Here is a 20,690-nt window from a genome sequence, read left to right as displayed (position 1 = left end):
TTCTTTCTTTCTTTCTTTCTTTCTTTCTTTCTTTCTTTCTTTCTTTCCTTCCTCTTTCGTCACCATTCATTACATCATTAGTTTTTGATGTAGTGTTCCATGATTCATTGTTTGCATATAACACCCAATGCTCCATTCAATATGTGCCCTCTTTAATGCCCATCACCAGGCTAACCCATCCCCCCACCCGCCTCTCCTACAGTTTCTTAAAGTATGTCCCTGGACCAGCACAGTAGCATCACCTGGGAACATGTTAAAAATGCACATTCTCAGGTTTCACTGAATCAGACACCTGGGAAATTGTGTTTTGATAGGCTCTTCAGTTGATGCTGAAGCATGCTAAAGTTGACAAACCATTGCCCTGGAATAGAGGTCTTACCCTTGGCCACACGTGAGATTCATCTGGAGAGCTTTTAACACCCTGATGCCTAGGTGGCATCTCATACCAATTGCATTAGAATTTCTGTGGTGGTGGGACACCTGGGTGGCTCAGTTCGTTAAGCATACGACTCTTGATTTCAGCTCAGGTCATGATCTCAGAGTCATGAGACTCAAGCTCAGCCTGGAGTCTGCTTGAGATTCTTTCCTTCTGCCCCTCCCCCTGCTCACTTGCTCTCTCTCTCTCTGTCTCTCAAATAAATAAATAAATCTTAAAAAAAATTAAAAAACAGATCTCTGGAATTTCTGTGATGGGATTCAAACACCAGTTTTTTATTAAAGCTCCCCAGGGGATTCTAATATTCAACACCACTGAGACCAACTGTCCTGGTATATTTTCTTCATCTACATGATCAAAAATAGCTTGCTAGCATCATTTCTCAGATCTGTACTGCCAAAGAAAAGGGTGCGGGGTGGTGGGAAAAATTGGGAGTGGTGGAGGGCAAGTGATTTTTTTTGTTGTTTAAAGATATGACCTAGAAGTAGATCACTTTTTCTTGTACTCGACTAGCTAAAATCAGTCACATGACCACACCTAGCTGCAGGGAGGTTGAGAAATATGTCTGGTTAGTAGGCTGTGTTCCCAGTACGACTCAGACCAAAATAGAGATGAGAAAGTAGACAGTGAGGTATTCCTACCACAGAATGGAACTGAGGCCTACACGTCAGCCATCCTACTACCACTGGGTTCCTGTGACTCCCAAACAAAATGCTTCCTCCTTTCTGTGCCACATTATGTCCATACCTGCTCCCCTTCTTCAGAGAAAGTGTGTTAGAATGAATAGTTTGCTACAGGAATTAAAAGATGGCTATGTGCAAACATGAGTTTTTCATGTAGTCTGGACTTTCTCCAGAACCATCACCCTAGAGGTTGGATGGCTTTATTTATTTGACTCTCAGTTCTCTGAAACCCTGCCCTTGTGCCTGTCTTAAGTCAGTGGCCCCTGCCTCATACATATACAAAAATTAATTCAAAAGGGATCAAAGACCTACAACTATAAAAACTGGGAGAAGAAAACATAGGTTTAAATTTTTATGACCTTGAATTAGGCAGTGGTTTATTCAATATGACACCAAAAACAGAAGTAACAAAAATATATATATAAACTGGACTTGATCAAAATTAAAAACCTCTTTGCCGCAAAGGACACCATCAAGAAAGTGAAGAAACAACTTACATGATGGGAAAGAATATTTCAAATCATATATCTGATAAGGGACTTGTATCTAGAATAAAGAACTCTTACAACTCAACCTTAAAAAGACAAATGGAACAATTTAAAAATGGGCAAAGATCTGAATAGACATTTCTCCGAAGAAGATACACAAATGGCCAATAAGCATATGAAAAGATGGTCAATGCCGTTAGCCATGAGGAAAATGCAAATCAAAACCACAGTGAGAGACCACTTTATTCCCACTAGGATGGCTATAATTAAAGAGACTTAAGAAGAAGTGTGAGACAGGATGTGGAGAAATTGGAACCTTCATACACTTTTGGTGGGAATGTAAAATTTTGGCAGCCATTTTGGAATACCGTCTGGAAATTCCTCAAAAAGTTAAACATAGAGTTACCATATGACCCAACAGTTTCACTCCTAGGTTATATACCTAAGAGATATGAAATATGTCTACTCAAAAACTGGTACACAGATGTTCAAAACAGCATTTATTCATAATAACCAAAAAGTGGGAACAACAGAAATGACCAACTGATGAATGGATAAATAAAATGTGCCATATTCATACAATGGAATATTACTTATCCATAAAAAGGAATGAAGTACTGATATGGGCTATTTATGGTAGGATTCTATTTAATAATATGAAATATCCAGAATAGGCAGTTCTGTAGAGACAGAAAGTAGATCAGTGGTTGCCTAGAGCTAGGGTGGTTGTAGGGGACAGGGGCAGTGACTGCTAATGGGTATGGGATTTTGGTGGAAGCTGATGAAAAAGTTCTAAAATTGATGCAATGGTTGCAAAACTATAAATATACTAAAAACCATTAAACCACTGAATTGTACCCTTTAAATAGATGATTGTGTCATATGTGAATTATATTTTAATAAAGCTATTACTTTAAAAAGTCAGTGGGAGTTACATACCTGACAGTGGGAAAATTATTTTTAAACAGCGTTATGGGTTATAATTTACATATCATAAAATCCATCCTTTTAAGTGTGCAACTCAGTGAATTTTAATAACTTTACTGAGCTGTGCAACCATCACCATGATTCACTTTTAAAGCATTTCTACCACCCCAAAAAGATCCCTTATAACTATTGCAGTATATATTAGTACCCACCCCCACCCACCCCCACCCCCCACCTTAGTCAACCAATCATCTAGCTTTGGTCTCAATACATTTACAAGTTAATTTATACAGTATATTGTATTTTGATCCTGGCTTTTCCCTTAGCATTTTTGAGGGTCCTATTCCATTTTATTGCTGAAGAGTGTATGCATATTTCATGTACATGTATACATATAGATGTATATATGTATGTATATATATGATTGTGTATATATATGTGTGTGTATATATACACATGTGCATATATAGAGAGATCTATCTAGAGAGAGAGACAGACAGGTATAGATATACCTCACATTCTATTTGTCAGTTGAGGAACAGTGGGTTTTTTCTATTTTTGCTTATTGTCAGTATTGGTTCCATGGATATTTGTGTAAAAGTCTTTGGATATGTATTTTCATTTCTCTTGGGTAAATACCAGGAAGTGGAATTGCAAAGTCATATGTAATTTGTTTAACATTTATATGTATTTTTTTAAAAAAAGATTTTGTTTGAGAGAGAATGAGTAAGAGAGAAAGCACAAATGGAGGGCAGGGTAGAGCAAGAGGGGGAAGCAGACTCCCTGCTGAGCGGGGAGCCCAACACAGGGCTCAATCTCAGGACCCTGGAATCATGACCCGAGCCAAAGGCAGACGCTTAACCAACTGAGCCACCCAGGTGCCCCAACATTTTTATATTTTTATGATAAAATATACAAAGCATAGCATTTACCATTTCAACCAATTTTAAGTGTGCCCTTTACTGATGTTAACTAAATTCAAATTATTATATGATCATCACCACTATCCATTTACATCATTTCAAACAGAAATTCCATACCCATTAAACAATAACTCCCCATTCTTCCCCTCCACCCCCCACCAGCCCCTGGTAAACAGTATTCAACCTTTCTATGAATTTGACTAATTTAACTGGAATCATACGAAATTTGTCTTTTTGTGCCTTAGTTCACTTAAAGTCTTCAAGTTTCGCTCATATTGTAGCATGTGTCAGAATTTCATACCTTTCTAAGGTTGAATAACATTACAGTGTATGTAAAAACCACATTTTGTTTATCCATTCACCCATGACTGGACATTTAGGTATGTTTAATTTTGGGGGAAACTGAAAACCTGCTTTCCAAAGCAGATTTCCATTTTACATTCCACTCAGAAATATATAAAGTTCCAATTTCTCCACACGCTTATTGTCTGACTTGACTATAGACGTTCTAGTGGTCATGAAGTGGTATGCCAATATGGTTGTAATTTGCATTTCCAAAATGACTAATGATTTTGAATGTCTTTTCATGTGCTTATTAGCTATTCATATATCTTCTTTAGTAAAATGTAATCAAGGCGTTGCGTGTTTTTTTTAGTTGGGTGGTTTGTCTTCACACTGAAGTTTGACAGTTCTTTGTATCTTCTGGTTGCAAGTTTTTTATTGATTCATGATTTGCAGATATTTTCTCTTAGTTTGTGGCTTTTCTTCTCCTTTTTTTAAAAAATTATTTATTTATTTGAGAGAGAGAGATCCTGAGCGGGGGGGAGGAGTAGAGGGAGAGGCCGACTCACTGCTGAACAGGGAGCCCGATGTGGGACTCGATCCCAGGACCCTGGGATCATGACCTGAGCCAAAGGCAGATGCTTAACCAACTGAGCCACCCAGGCACCCATCTTCTCCTTTTCTTAATGATGTCTTTTGAAGCACAAGAGTTCTAATATTGGTGAAGTCCAATTTAACATAACTTTTGTTTCTGGATTGTACTTTTGAGTGTCCTAAGAACTCTTGCCCAACCCAGAGTCACCAAGACTTTCTCCTGTGTTTTTTCTGAAAGTTTTATAATTTAAGCTCTTACATACAAGCTCTGTGATCCATGTTGAGTCAATTTGGGGATACGGTCTGAGGTAAGAATTGAAATTCCTTTTTTTTTTTTCTTTTAAAAGTGGATCATTTTGATACCTCAGTGTCCCTGCACAATTTGTGGAAAGGTTATCCTTTCTCCATAACATTGCCTTGGCACCTTTGTCAAAAGCCAAATGACCGTAAATTTAAGGGTTTATTTCTGGCCCCTCATTTCTGTTCCACTGGCTTATATATCTGTCATTATGCCAAAACAACACTGTCCTGATGAACATAGCTTTGTAGTAAGTATTGAAATCTGACAGAATCCTCTAGTTTTGTACTTTTTTTCAAAATTATTTTGGCTTTTCTGGGCCCTTTGAATTCCCATATAAATTTTAAGGTGAATTTGTCAATTTTTGTAAAACAGCTTGCCAGGATATTAATAGAGAATGCATTGAAACTTTAGATCAATTTGGTAGGAGAACTTTTATCTTAATTATACTGAATCTTCTAATTCGTGAATATAGAATGTCTCTCCGTTTATTTATTCTTCTTGAATTCCTTTCAGCAAGATATTATAGTTTTCAGTGTTTTAAGTCTTAGGCTTCTTCTGTAAAATTTATCCCTAAGTATTTTTGATGCCACTACAAATGGAATTGTTTTCTTAATTTATTTTCAGATTGTTCACTGCATACATAATACTGGAGGAAAAGAAATTGAGTTTTTGGGTTTTTTTAAAGATTTTATTTATTTATTTGAGAGAGAGAGAATGAGAGACAGAGAGCACAAGAGGGAAGAGGATCAGAGGGAGAAGCAGACTCCCTGCCGAGCAGGGAGCCCAATGTGGGACTCGATCCCGGGACTCCAGGATCATGACCCGAGCCAAAGGCAGTCGCCCAACCAACTGAGCCACCCAGGCGCCCCTTTTTCTTTTTTTTTTAAGATTTTTATTTATTTATTTGAGACAGAGAGAATGAGAGAGACAGAGAGCACATGAGAGTGGGGAGGGTCAGAGGGAGAAGCAGACTCCCCGCCGAACAGGGAGCCCGATGCGGGACTCGATCCCGGGACTCCAGGATCATGACCTGAGCCGAAGGCAGTCGCTTAACCAACTGAGCCACCCAGGCACCCCAAGAAATTGAGTTTTTTAAATATCAATCATGCATCCTGTGACTTATTTGAAAATTTTATTCTAGTGGATTTTTTTTTCTTGGTGTGCATTCTTTATCTACATACAGGATCATGTCATATGTGAATAAACAAAGTTTTATTTTCTTCCTTTCCAATATGGATGCCTTTCTTCCCTGCTCCCCCTAGCCCCCTTGATTACAGTGGCTAGAACATCCACTACAATGTGAAATCAAAGTGGAAAGAACAGACATCCTTGACTTGTTCCTATCTTAGCAGGAAAACATTCAGTCTTTGGTTATTGAATATGATGTTAACTGTAGGATTTTTGTAGATGCCCTTCATTGGGTTGAGGAAGTTCTCTTGAATTCCTAGTTTAAGAGGTTTTTTTTTATCTTGAATGTGTTAGATTTGGGTAAATTCTTTTTCTTTGTCTATTGAGATGATCATATGGTTTTGCCCTTTATTAAAATAGTTTCATTAGAAGACGTTACATTAACTGAGAATAGGTGTTTAATCTCTCACTGTTAGGCTGAATTGTCTGTTTCTCCCTCAGTTTTCTCAACTTTTGCTTCATGTATTTTGGTGTCTGTTTTGGGTGGTTATATGTTCATAATAGATATATCTTCCTGATAAACTGGCTTTTATAATTATAAAATGTTTCCCTTTTTTCCCTATGAACATTTTTTATCTTAAAGTCTATTTTGTAGAGCCACTCCAGAGGTCTCACATGCAGATTATGGTTACTGTTGGCATGGTAGAAGTTCTTCACTCCTTTTACTTGCAAGCTGTTCTGTCTTTGAATCTATAAAATGTGTCTTATAGAGAGCATACATTGAATCTTTTCTTCTAAATGTACGTTGAGAGTCTCCTCCTTTTATTGGTGTGTGTAATCCATTTATAGATAATATAATTATTAAACTGTTGGATTTATGTTTGCCATGTTGCTATCTGATTTTTATATATCTCATGCTCTTTTTGTTTCTCTCTTTCTCCTTTATTGTCTTCTTTTGTGTTAGATATTTTCTAGTCTTCCATTTTAATTCCTTTGTTGAGGTGTTTGGGTTTTTTACTACTTTTTTGAGTTATATTCTTAGTGGCTATTCTAGGCATCTTGGTATGTATTTAACTTGTGACATTCTACCTCGAATTAATACTAACTTAATGAGTAAAATGAAGCAACTCTCCTCCAGTATTCTATGCTCACCTTCCTCCTTGTTTAAAATATAAGAACAAAAGAGAAATGAATATATTTATACCATATTTTATATTTACCTACATAATTACTTTTACCAGTGCTCTTTATTCCTGCATGTGGATTCTAGTTACTATCTGGTATCATTTTGTTTCAACCTGAAGAACTTCCCTTAGTATTTCTTACAAGGCCAGCCTCGTTGCCTTGTATGTATTTCTTTCTTTTTTTTTTTTTTAAAGATTTTATTTATTTATTTGAGAGAGAGAATGAGATAGAGAGCATGAGAGGGGGGAGGGTCAGAGAGAGAGGCAGACTCCCTGCTGAGCAGGGAGCCCGACGTGGGACTCGATCCCGGGACTCCAGGACCATGACCCGAGCCGAAGGCAGTCGCTTAACCAACTGAGCCACCCAGGCGCCCCACCTTGTATGTATTTCTTATAAGTATTTGCTGATGGACCTGCTTGCAGGTCAGATAACACATTCAGAGTTGAAACAATTTTAGGTCTGTCCTGGATTTTGCTTTCTGCTTGCCCAAAACCTCACATTCAGCCAGAGATGAGTAGATAGCTACGTCCCTCCCCAGTCCTTCCTGAGCATGTGTGTGGCCTTGCTTATGGTCCGCCCCACCTTCTTAGAACTTCTTTGGTCTGAAGCTAGAGGAAGGCATGAGGACAGCCTCAGGCTGAAATACCATAGATTCCTACTTTCTTACCAAGGCTCATTATTTTTTTTAATTTTTTAAACATTTTATTTATTTATTTGAGAGAGAGAGAGGACACAAGCATGGGGAGCAACAGGCAGAGAGGCAGAGGGAGAAGCAAACTCCCCGCTGAGCAGGGAGGCGATTCGGGGCTTGATCCCAGGACCCTGGGATCATGACCCGCGCCGAAGGCAGACACTTAACTGACTGAGCCACCGAGGTGCCCCACAAAGGCTCATTATTTAAAAAAAAAATGTATTTCTCAATTTGTTGTATGCCTTTGGTCAATTTCCAGAGTCCTAAAACAATTGTTTTGGATGATTTTGCCCCCATTCTATCATTATTTTGTGGGGGAGAGGATTTCCTGAACTCCTCACTCAGCTGTTCTGGATGGTCCCCCCGTTAGTGGGGGAAATTCTTGATTCTCTGAGCCACAGGATGTTTTAGAAAAAAGGAGGACTACTGAAAAATAAACCCATGCAGCAGGGATGGGGGCTGCAAAAGCCATAGTACTTGAATTTTCCAAGAGCTGGGAAGTGAAAGATAGAAAAAATAATTTGTAAGTAGATTCTCCTCTCCTATCTTTTTTGAGAAACCAACAGAACATGCTGTGTACAATGGAAACCAGAAGGAAGGGAGGTGGCCTTCTGGGAAAGCAAATTAAAGTTAAACGAATAGGCAAGGAAGAAGAAAGAACAATGAGGAAGAAAGGTTAAAGTTTGCTTGTGCTGTCTCATCATCCCCTGGCAGTTACTGGGAGCTGTCCAATAGGACACATGAATGATGGGAGAGGTGAGGGAGCCTCAAATCCTGCTGATGAGTAGACACTATCCAGCTGTCCCGAGTTTAACCTTACGATGGAAACAATACATAAATGTGTTATGGTAATAGTATGGTAAATATTCAGAATCCTCTGAGATCTTACTTGAATTAAACAAAAGAAGTCCTTGCAAAAATCTGAGAACATAGTGGGGCAGTGGTTGAAGTGGGAAGTGGAAAAATAAAAGCTGGGATGAGCTAGGTACCATTGTAGTTCGTTCTGAATCTAGACACCATCTTATCCCTATCCTGGATACCTCTGGGTCTCTTCCCCAAGGTTCTGGAGTAGAATGTGAGCACCGTGAAGCCATTCAGAGGTCATGTCTGTTTCCCCACTGTCCCCAGTGCCAGGCCTGTGGGTAGGATGTGTTCTGTTCTGAGGGAAGGAGGGATCTGCCTTTAGTCCAGTGGAAAAGTATTATATTGAGAGGTTTGAAGGGACAAAATGAAGCAATCTAGCAATGAGAATCCACAGAACAAAATTAGACCCAGAAGTGCCCTGGCAATAATAGGTTGTACCTTTCCTATTTTCCAGGTGGAAAATGAAGCACAAGAGGCTTAGAGGCACTCCAAATATTATAGGTTCGTGGCAATGACTGTAACTTGGGTTTTCCAGCCCTCCGTGTAGTTGCCCTTTCAAACTACAAAAATGCTAAAAACCTCTTTTATCTTTTCATCTTTTTTTTTTCTTAATCACACAAACACTCTTTATTTAACTGGTGTCATTGTTTCTAATAAACTCAAAATTTTAAAAAAGGGTGGGGGGCAGGGGTTGTGGGACTCTGTAGCTGGGCCGAACATACTGGGGAAACGGTACTCATTTTTTCCTTGAATCTGGAATTGGGAAGTCATTCCTGACTGGGTTTTGTATTCCCAAACCTTCGCCTCATGTCCTCACGGCATTCTCTTTCCCACTCTCTGTATCCTATGATATCTCAGATGGTCCTTAGTGAGCATTTCCGGAGCACCTCCCGTGGGCCAGAGCGCACACTGGTGAGAAGGCCCTCCCTGCCTGTAATCCACTCGTGTTCTGTCCTCATCGCATGCACTTGGCATTTTTGTATACAAAATTGGAACTGTCACTTCATAACCTGGGTGTTCTTAGGGCTTGTTAAGCCTTTGCTTTAGGCTTAAATAAGTCTTTTCTCAGCATGTGTCCAGATTAATAGGTAACCAAATACACTGTAAATGCAGGGGAGAACTCCTCAGAAATTGACCCAAGGAAAAGCCCTGACGTTATTTATACATTCAACCAATTCTCAGTCCCCTTGGGGCAGTGAGGCAGTTGCACAGAGGATGGGTCTATTTCTCCCTTCCTCCTCTTAGCCTTTGCTCTCCAGAAGGCTCACCAGTGTACCCATCAAGGGGATGGGAAGTGAAGGCTTATTTTGCCATCTGTGGAGGTTTGTGGTCTCCCTGTATTGACAGGATTTAATTGTAAGACTTCTTGAAAAACTATGACCGAGTCAGACAGAAACACACATTCAGGCTAGGAGAGCCACAACAGAGAGAGCAAGAGAGATGGCGGCAGAGGGAACACTAAGGAGGGGACACAAAGGCAGAGAGGAAGGATGTGGGGGGGGGGAATTGTGGAGAAGGAGAGGGGAGGGCACACAGGAAGTCAGGAGGAGACATCCATGGGGGATGCTGGTGTGTATGGGCATGCATAAAACCTTTATGAGGAAAACACATGCAGAGACATGAAAAACATGGAGGGAGAAAAAGACAGAAAGGGAGAGAGAAGACAAAATATGGATGGAGGTGATAGAAACCCTTCCAACCTTAGGTTTAACCTATTCCAAGAGGAATCTGTGATGGTTCGAAAGAACTGTAAGTTTTATTTTTAAAAGTGTTCTTATTGAGGTTCCTGGGTGGCTCAGTCGTGAAGCGTCTGCCTTCGGCTCAGGTCACGATCCCAGGGTCCTGGGATCGAGCCCCACATCGGGCTCCCTGCTCGGCGGGAAGCCTGCTTCTCCCACTCCCACTCCCTCTGCTTGTGTTCCCTCTCTCGCTGTGTCTGTCTCTGTCAAATAAATAAATAAAATCTTTTTAAAAAGTGTTCTTATTTAAAAAATGAGAAAGCATGGCAGAAGGCACAGGTCTTTTCCCTTTGTTGATGAAACATCTTTAACATCGAGTCAGCCATTTTCTTCTGTGGCTCTGTTGGTTGGCAGACGTCGATGTGTGGTCATCCACTTAGTGACCACTGCAGGAAGCAGTGCCTTGTGCCCGACGTGGGGCAGGTAAGAACCAGGATCCGGCGGATGTGTGTCAGGGTCCCTGCCGAAGGCCCAGTGTCTGAGCTGTGTCCATCTTGTGTTTTCAGTGGAAACAATCGCACAGCTGCCCCTGTCACCCTGCCGATCGAAGAGGTCCTGCAGACCTTACAGGACTTGATTGCCTACTTTCAGCCCCCAGAGGAGGAGATGCAGCACGAAGACAAACAGAACAAGCTCCGCTCACTCAAGAACAGACAGAACCTTTTCAAGGAAGAAGTAAGTCGAAAACATTAAAAATTGAGATTCTCTTTGTGAGAGAATAAATACATAAATTCCCAGAGCTAAAATATCCCTATGATTGCATTTAGCTTTGTCTCCATGCATGCGCGTAGTTACGAAAGAACAAGAGAGAAAGGACTCTGGGAAGAAAAGGATTTGTTGGAAGCCCACCTTCCCTGTCCAGTGTGCGTGGTTACGCTCCCAGTATACATTGTAACCATGCACCTGGGCACACTCCAACCAAACTGTTTTTGAAAGCTTCAGTGCCACAGTGCACATGTATATCCCAAATCTATTTTCAATAGATCTCAGCTATTAAAGCATGGCATTGGCTGTGTTTCCCAAATTTTAGAAGATGTCAGAATTACCTAGGAAACCTGTTTGAAAAAATACAAATGCCCAGGTTCTACCACATCAGAAATGACTGACAACCTTAGTTTGAAAGATAACAAAGCCAGGTCTTAGAACCTGAGCGTCTGAGTCACTAGGGATGAGACCTGGATGCAAGGAAAAACTAATGTGGGACTCAGGAGGCCCTGGCTCAAGTTCTGGCTCCATCCCTGGCTAGGTGTGATCCTAGAAAAGTCACTGCCTTCTTTGACTTGGATGTGATGATTTGGCAATAACAGGTCATGGTCACACTCCTGCAGTGCCCCCGTTCCTGGGGACAGGGGTTGTCCCTTGGGCGTTTCGAAAGTTAATGACATATAGACCCATTCCTGCTCAGTCTCCTGATTCAAGCAGACCGGCTCTGGGGACATGATCCCTGAAAGGCTACTGAAACAGTATCTCTTTAAGAATAAGCACAGATGTTTTCACTGGGCGGCATCGTATTGTAATTTAGAAGAAAAGCAGTTAAAATCCACTTTTGGCTTTATTGTTTCTAAATCCTACCCTTTGACAGGGGAGAGGGCGGAAGCAAGCATGGTTGTCTTGTGCATCTGAATGGAATTTCTTGAACTTCCTTTAGATTTAACAGGAAAATAGGAACTGTATCAAGGGCTGTTTCTGGGTGAGTCAGAATCATTTCACACCAGGCCCAGAGCAAGCTTTTGTGAGACTCATTCATGCTCCCTCTTTTGATATGTCCTTAGATGGAGTTAAACACATGGGGGCAAACCCGTCATGAGGAAACTGCTAACTTGCTCCCCCCACCCATGGATGCTATTTCATGTCTCTGGGGCATAAGAATGTATATTTTGTTTTTAGGAAGAAAACAAAATCCAAACTGGCACCGTGAAGGTCTGTGTGCACATTAGCATTATCAGCTATAAAAGGTGAATGACCTGGGAGGGAAAAGAACAAAAGGATCCTGCTTTCTTAATCGGGAGCTTTCACTTTTTCCCTGCGTCTCCTTCACAGGGAATGTTGGCCCTTGTGTTAAACTGCATTGACCGCTTAAATATCTACAACAGCGTAGCACACTTTGCAGGGATTGCAAGGGAGGAGAGTGGCATGGCTTGGAAAGAGATCCTGAACCTCCTGTACCAACTGCTGGGTAAGCACACGCACAACCTCTCCCTGGGAAGATTTCCAAGGGGGCGGGGGGTCTCTACAGCTTGGCCGATGATCATCTAGCTTCATTCTTGGAAGCTTTTTCTATTTTCTTTAAGATTTTATTTATTTGAGAGAAAGAGAGAGCACAAGCAGGGGGAGTGGGAGAGGGAGAAGCAGACTTTCCACTAAGCAGGGAGCCAGACGTGGGGCTCGATCCCAGGACCCTGGGATCATGACCTGAACCGAAGGCAGACGCTTAATGACTGAGCCACCCAGGTGCCCCTTGGAAGCCTTTTCTAACCATTTGATTCTCACCCAGCCATTCATTCTGTTAGCCAGCAGCTTATTGTGCTTCCCACACTTAGAGCAAGAAGTCAGCAGCAAGTGAAAGCAGGTAGGGATCAGTTTTGCCAAAACTACCCATAAAACCCTTGACAGTCACTTACTCTCTCTGAACCTCAGTCCCTCGTCTTTAAAATGAGGGAACAAGACTCGAACGTGTTTGCAGTGCCCTCCACGTTTAGACTTGGACACCTACATGTTAAGGACGGTTCCTCTTTGTAGCTCTCTGACCTCTCACTGTCTGACTGTCGGTCAGTCGTGATTCCTGCTGCTATTTCCTTTTGGTGGGAGGAATAAAGGCAGAGGGTAAGGAAGTTCCAGCACCCAGCCTTTCTTCTCACAGCACGGAGTGGGGGTGATGTCCCGCGGCCTGCAGTAACCAGCGCCTCCACACGGGCCCAAACCACCACCCTGTGCGGGGGAGGCAGCGGAAGACAGTGTTGGCCTGTGTGAGAAGGTGGCCACCGGTAGTTGCCCAGATGTGATGATGAGGCAGCATTTTGGGGTTTTGCTCTGAAGTGTATGTCATTAGAGGGAGTCCATAGAAAGTTGAGTGGGCCAGAGGGGAGCCGGAGACGTCAGGTTGGACCCCTTCTCGATGTCAAGGGTCAGGCTGATTAGACTACCACTGTTCTGTGTGACCTTGTAAAACCCCTTCCAACTCTAATGGCTCAAACTCAGTAATTTTTACAACAGTAGTAGTTAATAGTTACAGAGCTTTTTGTGCCAAGCAGTGGAATATCTCTTTTAGATCTGCGGAACAACACTTTGAGGTCTAGGTACCCTTACCCATTTAGTCATGAATCAGAAGAAACTGATGCTCAGAAATGTCATAATTTCCCTAAGGCCATACATGTAGTAAATGCTAGAACTATGGTGTGAGGCCAGCTGACTCCCCCCCCCGCCCCCCCCCAGCTTGTTGCAGCTGACCTGGAAATTGCACTGAATTCTGCCTTCCTCTAACTGTGCAGATACAAAGGAGAGGTCCTGAGGAAGACCTTTCCTTATCCAAGTATCTTTCAGGCGGCTGAAAAACCCATCTTTGAAAACCAACAGCATGAGGAGCAAGCACATGAACCCAGTTTACATGGATTTGTTGCAGAGGCCAGGTCCATGGAAGGAAGGTTGCTGGGTCTAGCTTAGTGAAAATCTGCTGACCGCGTATTCTCTCCCTCCCATAGCAATATCATCTACCAGTGGTTCTCAAACATGAGCAGGCATCAGAATCAACTGGAGGGCCAGTTAAAACACTGATGCTGGGTCCCATCCCCAGAGTTTCTGATTCAGTAGATCTGGGATAAGGCCGAAGAATTTGCATTTCTAACAAGTTCTCCGGTGACACATTCCAATCCTGGGACCACACTTTGGGAACCGTTGTCATATGTGTTTTAGGTATTTTAGAGTTTCACGTTTCCTTATTATTTGCCTGTTAGTTTAACCAACCTTTCCAGCTCTTTTCACTAGGATGCCTCTCTTTAGCTCTGAAAAATAGCAAATCTCTAGCTAGGGTTAAGAACAGTGCAAAGAATGGAGTTCTTAAACCAGTAACCAAGCAGATATTTTCTTATCACTATCTGAAGTAATTCTCTTAGTTTGTGTGTTCATTGTGTCTTTTGTCTTCTTTGTAAAGGCGGGAGATCTGCTGTTGGGTTCCCACTGCTCTGTTCCCAGCAAGTGGACAGATGTTCAGTACGTAGATTCTCCGGAATATTTGAGTGAATGGTAGATTTTTACTCTTCCAAATATAGGAACAACTGTATCCAAGGGCTTGGAAGGGGAAGATTGTTACACTCAGTTCCTTTTAGTTGCTAAGCAGATGAAGTATTTGACAGCTTCCCAGGTTCTTATGCTCCTCCGTATGCCCTTTAACCTGCATGTTCAAATGTGTCCTTTGCAGCTGCTCTCATTCGTGGAAACAGAAACAACTGCGCTCAGTTCTCTAACAACCTTGATTGGCTAATCAGCAAACTGGACCGACTAGAATCTTCCTCAGGTAAGAATTGACAGGAAACAACTGTAGAAGGTGGGGTTTGTTTTTTTTTTTTCTTTCTGTAAAAAAAAAAAAAGAAACCGTGAAAAAGTTGAATCTTTGAATAATTCTTTCTTCCACTGAGTTGTAAACAACCCTCAAATAATTACCCCAACAAAAAGAAAGTCCTAAATCTTCCTGGCACTGCTCTGGCTTTATTTAACAACTCTAACCCAGACTTCAACGATTTCCTTTTCTGTTTCATTTTTCACTTTGTGTGTTCATCTCCATCCCCTGGATCCTTTAATCGCCTACCCCCCCACCCCGCCACCCCACATCCCAGGTTTCTGGTCTCCTCCCTTGTTGCCTGCACTCTTTTTCTCGGGGTTTCTAAATCCTCTCTGGACACACTTCTCCTAACTGTTTGGGTTAGAAGCAGACTGAAGGATGAGGAGAGGAGGAAATGATGGTTTCCCCCTCTAAAACCTCAATCACCCTTGACATTGTATCTATAACCCTTCTTGATGACTCACAGAGAATTTGAACCAGAGAGTAGTTATCGAGGGTAAGTGGCTGCAGTGAGGTTCAGAAGTTGTCTTCCTCAGTTATGAGTGAACATGACAGATGTGGGCCCCTCTCTGGACGCTGAAAGGTTTGATGCTTTTTTCATTGTCTAGAGATGGCTGGAGCTTGAACAGACAGACCAAAGGAAGGCTCTCTTAAGGACTATCTACCTACACCTATGTCTTCTCAAGCCTCTGTTTTCTTCAGTGCCTCCTCTATGGGCCAGATTACATTTCATAGTAATTTATAAAAGTCTCGAGAAACACAGAACCAAGGGGAATTTTCTCAATAAAACCAATAAAGATATTGGCTAACCACTTCCCTTGTAGTTTCATCGTGGTGTGTTACCCTTGTAGGTGCCAGGCTGCGAGGGCACCAGCTAGCTTTCCTTTAGCCTTCACTTAATACAGAAAACCATGCAGCATGCTGAGAAAAAGGGCAAAGACAAATAGTCTTTATTTAGTGAGTTTATAGTTTGCTTGATAACACCAGTACTTCTGAAATGAAAATAATTTCTGGGGTGGGTCCTAGAAAAATTCTCATTCAAGGAATACTCCAGATATTTTCTAAATCACTTGAAGGACCTTTAGAATTTGTAGTGAACTGGGCATTTGCTTTTTTATATATGTTTAGGTATTGCTTGGCTTGACCAAATTAATAATTTCATTTTACAGCCACTTCTCTGTAATTTTTTTAAATTGAAGTATAACTAACTGAAATACAGTGTTATATTAGTTTCAGGTGTACAACATAGTGAGTCTACGATTCTATACAATACTCTGTGCTCATCAAGATAAGTGTACTCTTCATCCCCATCTCACCCACCTCCCCTCTGGTAACCACCAGTTCTTTATATTTGAGTCTCTTTTTTCTTTGTTTTATTTCTTAAATTCCACATAGGAGTGATTATCTGGTATTTGTTTTTCTCTGACTAATTTCACTTGCTGCTTATCTCTATTTTGACATAGAAGGATCCATGTCTGTCCAGGAAGGAGGGAGGTGCGGCCAATGCTAAATAAAACTCCCCTCTGAATTGCAGACGAGGTAGGCCGCCAAGGCTCCTGAAGTCTACAAGACATGGCCACAGTCTGTCTTCTGGCCGGAAATATTTAATAGTCAAGGAACCGATAATATCCTGTCCCCTCAGGATTGTCTTTTCACTCATAATTTAGGTTTCTAGATGATGGTCAGTTCTGCAGCTTATTTCATGTCCAGGTGATTTTTGTGACATTCATGCAGGTATCTTGGAAGTTTTACACTGCATCTTGACTGAAAGCCCAGAAGCCTTAAATCTGATAGCCGAGGGCCACATCAAGTCCATCATCTCCTTATTGGATAAGCATGGACGGAATCACAAGGTGGGTGTCTGGAAGAAGAACCCAAACAGGATGGCCTTGACCTGGCTTTTCCCTCCCTGCTGCTTCATAACCGGTGTGTGTTACTGAGAGCATGTGGACTAATCTCTTTCTCAGCTTTGATTTGGGGGTGGGGGTGAACCTTGGGAAACTGAGGATCTGAAAGACCCTTCCTTGCCTAGGAGCACACTCCAAGCCAGACAGTCATACTGGGTCTTGCATGTTCTCTCTCTCTTGTTTCCACCGGCTTCCCAAGGCCCACTCACTGTCTTCAGCCCTGAGCACACAGCTGACTGGGGGAGGCCCTGAGTTAGGAGGATCTGGACAAGGCCAACTGCAGGACTTGGCTCCCACCCTCGGGCCCAGGAATTCAGTAGTGGAACAGCTAATACCAAGCTGTATAAAGAAGAGATACAAAAATCAGATAAAACTAGTATAGAAAGTCTTGGCAACTGGCTTGTCAGTGAATTGAAATCAGATTTGCCCTGAGTCGAACCAAGTGAAGTAAATGAACCTACATGAGCAAGTTAGAGGACTGAAGCTGCCAGGCCTTCCCTTTTTTTTTTTAAGATTTTATTTATTTATTTGACAGAGAGAGAGACACAGCGAGAGAGGGAACACAAGCAGGGGGAGTTGGAGAGGGAGAAGCAGGCTTCCCGCTGAGCAAGGAGCCTGATGTGGTGCTCAATCCCAGGACCCCGGGATCATGACCTGAGCCAAAGGCAGATGCTTAATGACTGAGCCACCCAGGCACCCCAAGTCCTTCCCTTTGATACGAAACAGCTGTGTGACTTGGGCCTCAGTGATATCCTCTGGGCAGTGGAGATAATACCACTTCATTTACTAAGGTGGAAAGCTCTATCAATTTTTTGAGGTGTCTTAAAGTTCTACCTCTCTAATTATATGGTCCTAGTCTTTAATTATATGGCTAAGACAGAACAATCTGCAGGGAAAGTCTATTAAAATGTGTTTTTTCTTGACCTTTCAACATCTGCCCTGTAGATGGGGGGTTACTGCCCTGACTAATGGGAGTGAGCAGGAGGGTCCTCAGGCTGAGGGGGTGTATTTCAAGAGCAGGTGACATGAGGGGCAGCAGCTGTGCTCCTGCAGAGTGCAGAAAACTCGGCTTGGTCACTGGCCCTCCTCCTTTGGGGCACTGCTCATTTGAGACACATCTCGGGGTCCAGGAGAGCAAGCCTCTACAGCATCGCTTAGGTGTGTCTCCCTTAGGAAGCAAAAAAGCCATGGTCCTTAGTATTGGTGAAATTGCTTGGCAAAGAAGAGAAAGAAATGTGTGGGGCCTGTAATTGCTTTCCCAAATGTGGTAAATCAAAAGCAGGCATGAGGCTCCAGTGTTAGACCAGCGTCTGTCGGCTCCAACATGTTCCTTCCCGTCCGCAAAGCATAATAAGAGTAATTGATAAGCACCCAAGTAACATGGTCCAAGCCATGAGCTACATACAGATGTCAGGAGGAGCCCTCTGACGAGAGAAAAGCTGCTGTCTCGTTTCATTGCTCCTGGGTCTTCTTTATGATCATGCCATATAACGTGCTTAATGAATAACCAGCTTGGTTATGGCTTCTGTGAGCCAGAAGCCACAAAGCATGTAATGGATGTCACTTGGTGGCAAGTGGATGACTATTCTGCCCATTCAAAGGGGGAGAAATCGGAGCCTGAGTGAGCTGAAGGACTTTGCTACAAATCAATACCCGGTCTGATATGTGACCCGAGTGGACTAGCAGAGCAGTCTTTCATCTTCTAGAGCCAAGGCGCTGTTTGAGAAATTCCTGCGATGTTGTGAAAGTTCAGGCAATATGTTCTCGGTACATAAAAGCCTCCTCTAGGATATATCCCTTTTTTGTCTTTTGGTGGATTTTTGGATGAATGTTGGCTTGCCATGAATTCAGGCCTTCCCTTAGAAATGATCTGAGTGGATAACACTTATTTTCAAAGAGAAACCTGTCCCAAATCATCACCAGGGCTATTTGTGGTAGCTTTGTAAACAACGGCAAGGCCAGACTTCGGTTTTGACGCTTTCTCTTTGCTTGGAAAATGCCAACGTGTAGTGGTTTGCTCTCTAGGCGGCTCCTTTTTCTCCAGTCCTAGGTTTTCACATGTCTCTGATCTATTCACTTAGTTTTCCATGAAGACAGTGACTGAAAATATAGAGAATTTTTGAACCACCAGGCACCTCCCAGCTCTTCCAGTAACAGCAACAGTAATGATGACAATGATGATAGCGAACATTTATTTTACATTTGACAAATGCCAGGTACTGTCCTCCGTGTTCACATGCATTTTCCTTTGTCCTCAGGATGACCCCAGGAAGTAGCATTCTTATTTCCACTTGACCGAAGCAAGGCTGGCACATGGGCCCTGAGACATGAAGCCACCTGCCAGGGGCCACACAGCTAATTTGTGACAGACTAGGACCAGACTTTGGGTCTCCCACTCACAGTTTCATATTCCTCCCAGTATTTCTCAGACTGTGGTCTGTGAGCATGTTCTTCAGGGTCCACATGTTCTGTGAGAATATTTTTAATTTTGTGTTCTTATTTTTAAAGTTCTCTAAATACAAAACCATGCAGTGAAGAATTCATAATTAGAAGGCATTTTTATACAAGTTAGCGTTTCTGAGACTAGAATTTGAATGCCCATCTGGGTCCTTCCAGGGTCTTTAGGGTCGTGACATTTTTCTTTTAAAAAAAGGTTTGTACATCTCATGGGTTTGATGAACCCCTTTTGGTACCATTCCAGCTCCAATCGCAGGTTGAGAACGGGGAGCATAGACAGTGGCGGCATTACTATGCCTTCTCTCTTCTAAGATTTTTCCCTTGTTAGCTCTGTCCCTGCCACGGAAAACATTGCCACTCCTCTAAAGCCTGATCGAGTGGAAGTCAGGAAATTTGAGGGAAAGAACCCAAACTTTGGAATGAAAAGGACAGGAAAGGGTGTGCTGGCAACATGCCTTTCTCCCAATGTCCCCTGCCCCTCGACCTCTTAGTGACTTGGCTCTTGCTCATGCCCCCCGCCATCTCCTCACTTCTTAGTTTTCCAGGACCCATCATAATTCTATCTGCCCTTCAATACTTTGTTCAGATACCACTCTCTCCATGAAGCTTTTTCTGATTCCAGTTGAACATGGTCTCCTCATTTCAGATCTTATACAGCCAGCAGGCCATTACTTGGTGGTTCCGCTCTGCCTTTCAGACTGTCGTTAGGTTTACACACAGATGTCTCTCGCAGACTCTAAGTTCCTTCAGGGCAGTGACCAACTGTGCATTCCCCCCGCTGCAGGGCCAAGCTGATATGTTCTACATGGCAGGCATTTAATCCATGTCTGTTGAAGGTGTAATAAATGAATAAAAGGAATGAATGAGTAAAGCCAGAATCCATTCCCGCCTTACTTACTATGTTAGTAGCGCTGATTTTATTGTTTGGTAAAAAGAACAGTTATTGAACACTGTTGAATCACCTTCTCATTTTCCCGTGGACTAAGCATCTTATAATAAAAATGAAATAGGCCCTTTTTAGCTGGCCCCAAACCTGTCCTACTCCAGATCTCAACATTGTCACAAATAAATTTTTTTTTTATTTTTGTAAAATTATTTTGTAAAATTATTTTGGCGCTACTCGTGAGAAAAATATATTGTAAAATAGTATCATAATGGGTCCCGGGAGAGTATAAATCAGAACGGAAGGTTTGGTCTAGGTCGGGGGGGAGACACAGGCAATAGAGCCATCAACTCCCATACAGTTGCCAAATCATCTCTGAGCTCCGGGGCGGCCAAGGCGACATAGAAGCATTTCCTGCCACCCGGTTCATATCCACAGCAAGAAAAGAATCTGTTCCTCGGGGGCTTCAAAAGCCTCATTTTTCAAATCTGGGACTTGATTTAAAAAAAAATCACAGAGGGGCGCCTGAGTGGCTCAGTTGGTTAAGCGGCTGCCTTCGGCTCAGGTCATGATCCCAGGGTCCTGGGATTGAGCCCCGCGTCGGGCTCCTTACTCAGCGGGAAGCCTGCTTCTCCCTCTCCCGCTCC

General features: G+C 42.4%; 1 protein-coding gene across 1 annotated transcript in view; it reads left to right on the top strand.

Annotated features, from left to right (window-relative positions):
* RYR3 (ryanodine receptor 3) overlaps nt 1–20,690 on the top strand; it is a 508,260-nt gene that overhangs the window by 254,494 nt on the left and 233,076 nt on the right. The window contains exons 13-16 of the mRNA XM_034994885.1: nt 10,748–10,916; nt 12,282–12,417; nt 14,656–14,751; nt 16,531–16,649. Coding sequence (XP_034850776.1) covers nt 10,748–10,916; nt 12,282–12,417; nt 14,656–14,751; nt 16,531–16,649 — 520 coding nt within the window. The remainder of the gene's footprint in view (nt 1–10,747; nt 10,917–12,281; nt 12,418–14,655; nt 14,752–16,530; nt 16,650–20,690) is intronic.

Source organism: Mirounga leonina, unplaced genomic scaffold (genome assembly GCF_011800145.1).
Source record: "Mirounga leonina isolate KUSES-001 unplaced genomic scaffold, KU_Mleo_1.0 Mir_91, whole genome shotgun sequence".
NCBI classification, from domain to species: domain Eukaryota; kingdom Metazoa; phylum Chordata; class Mammalia; order Carnivora; family Phocidae; genus Mirounga; species Mirounga leonina.
This window is presented reverse-complemented; position numbering and strand designations above follow the sequence as displayed.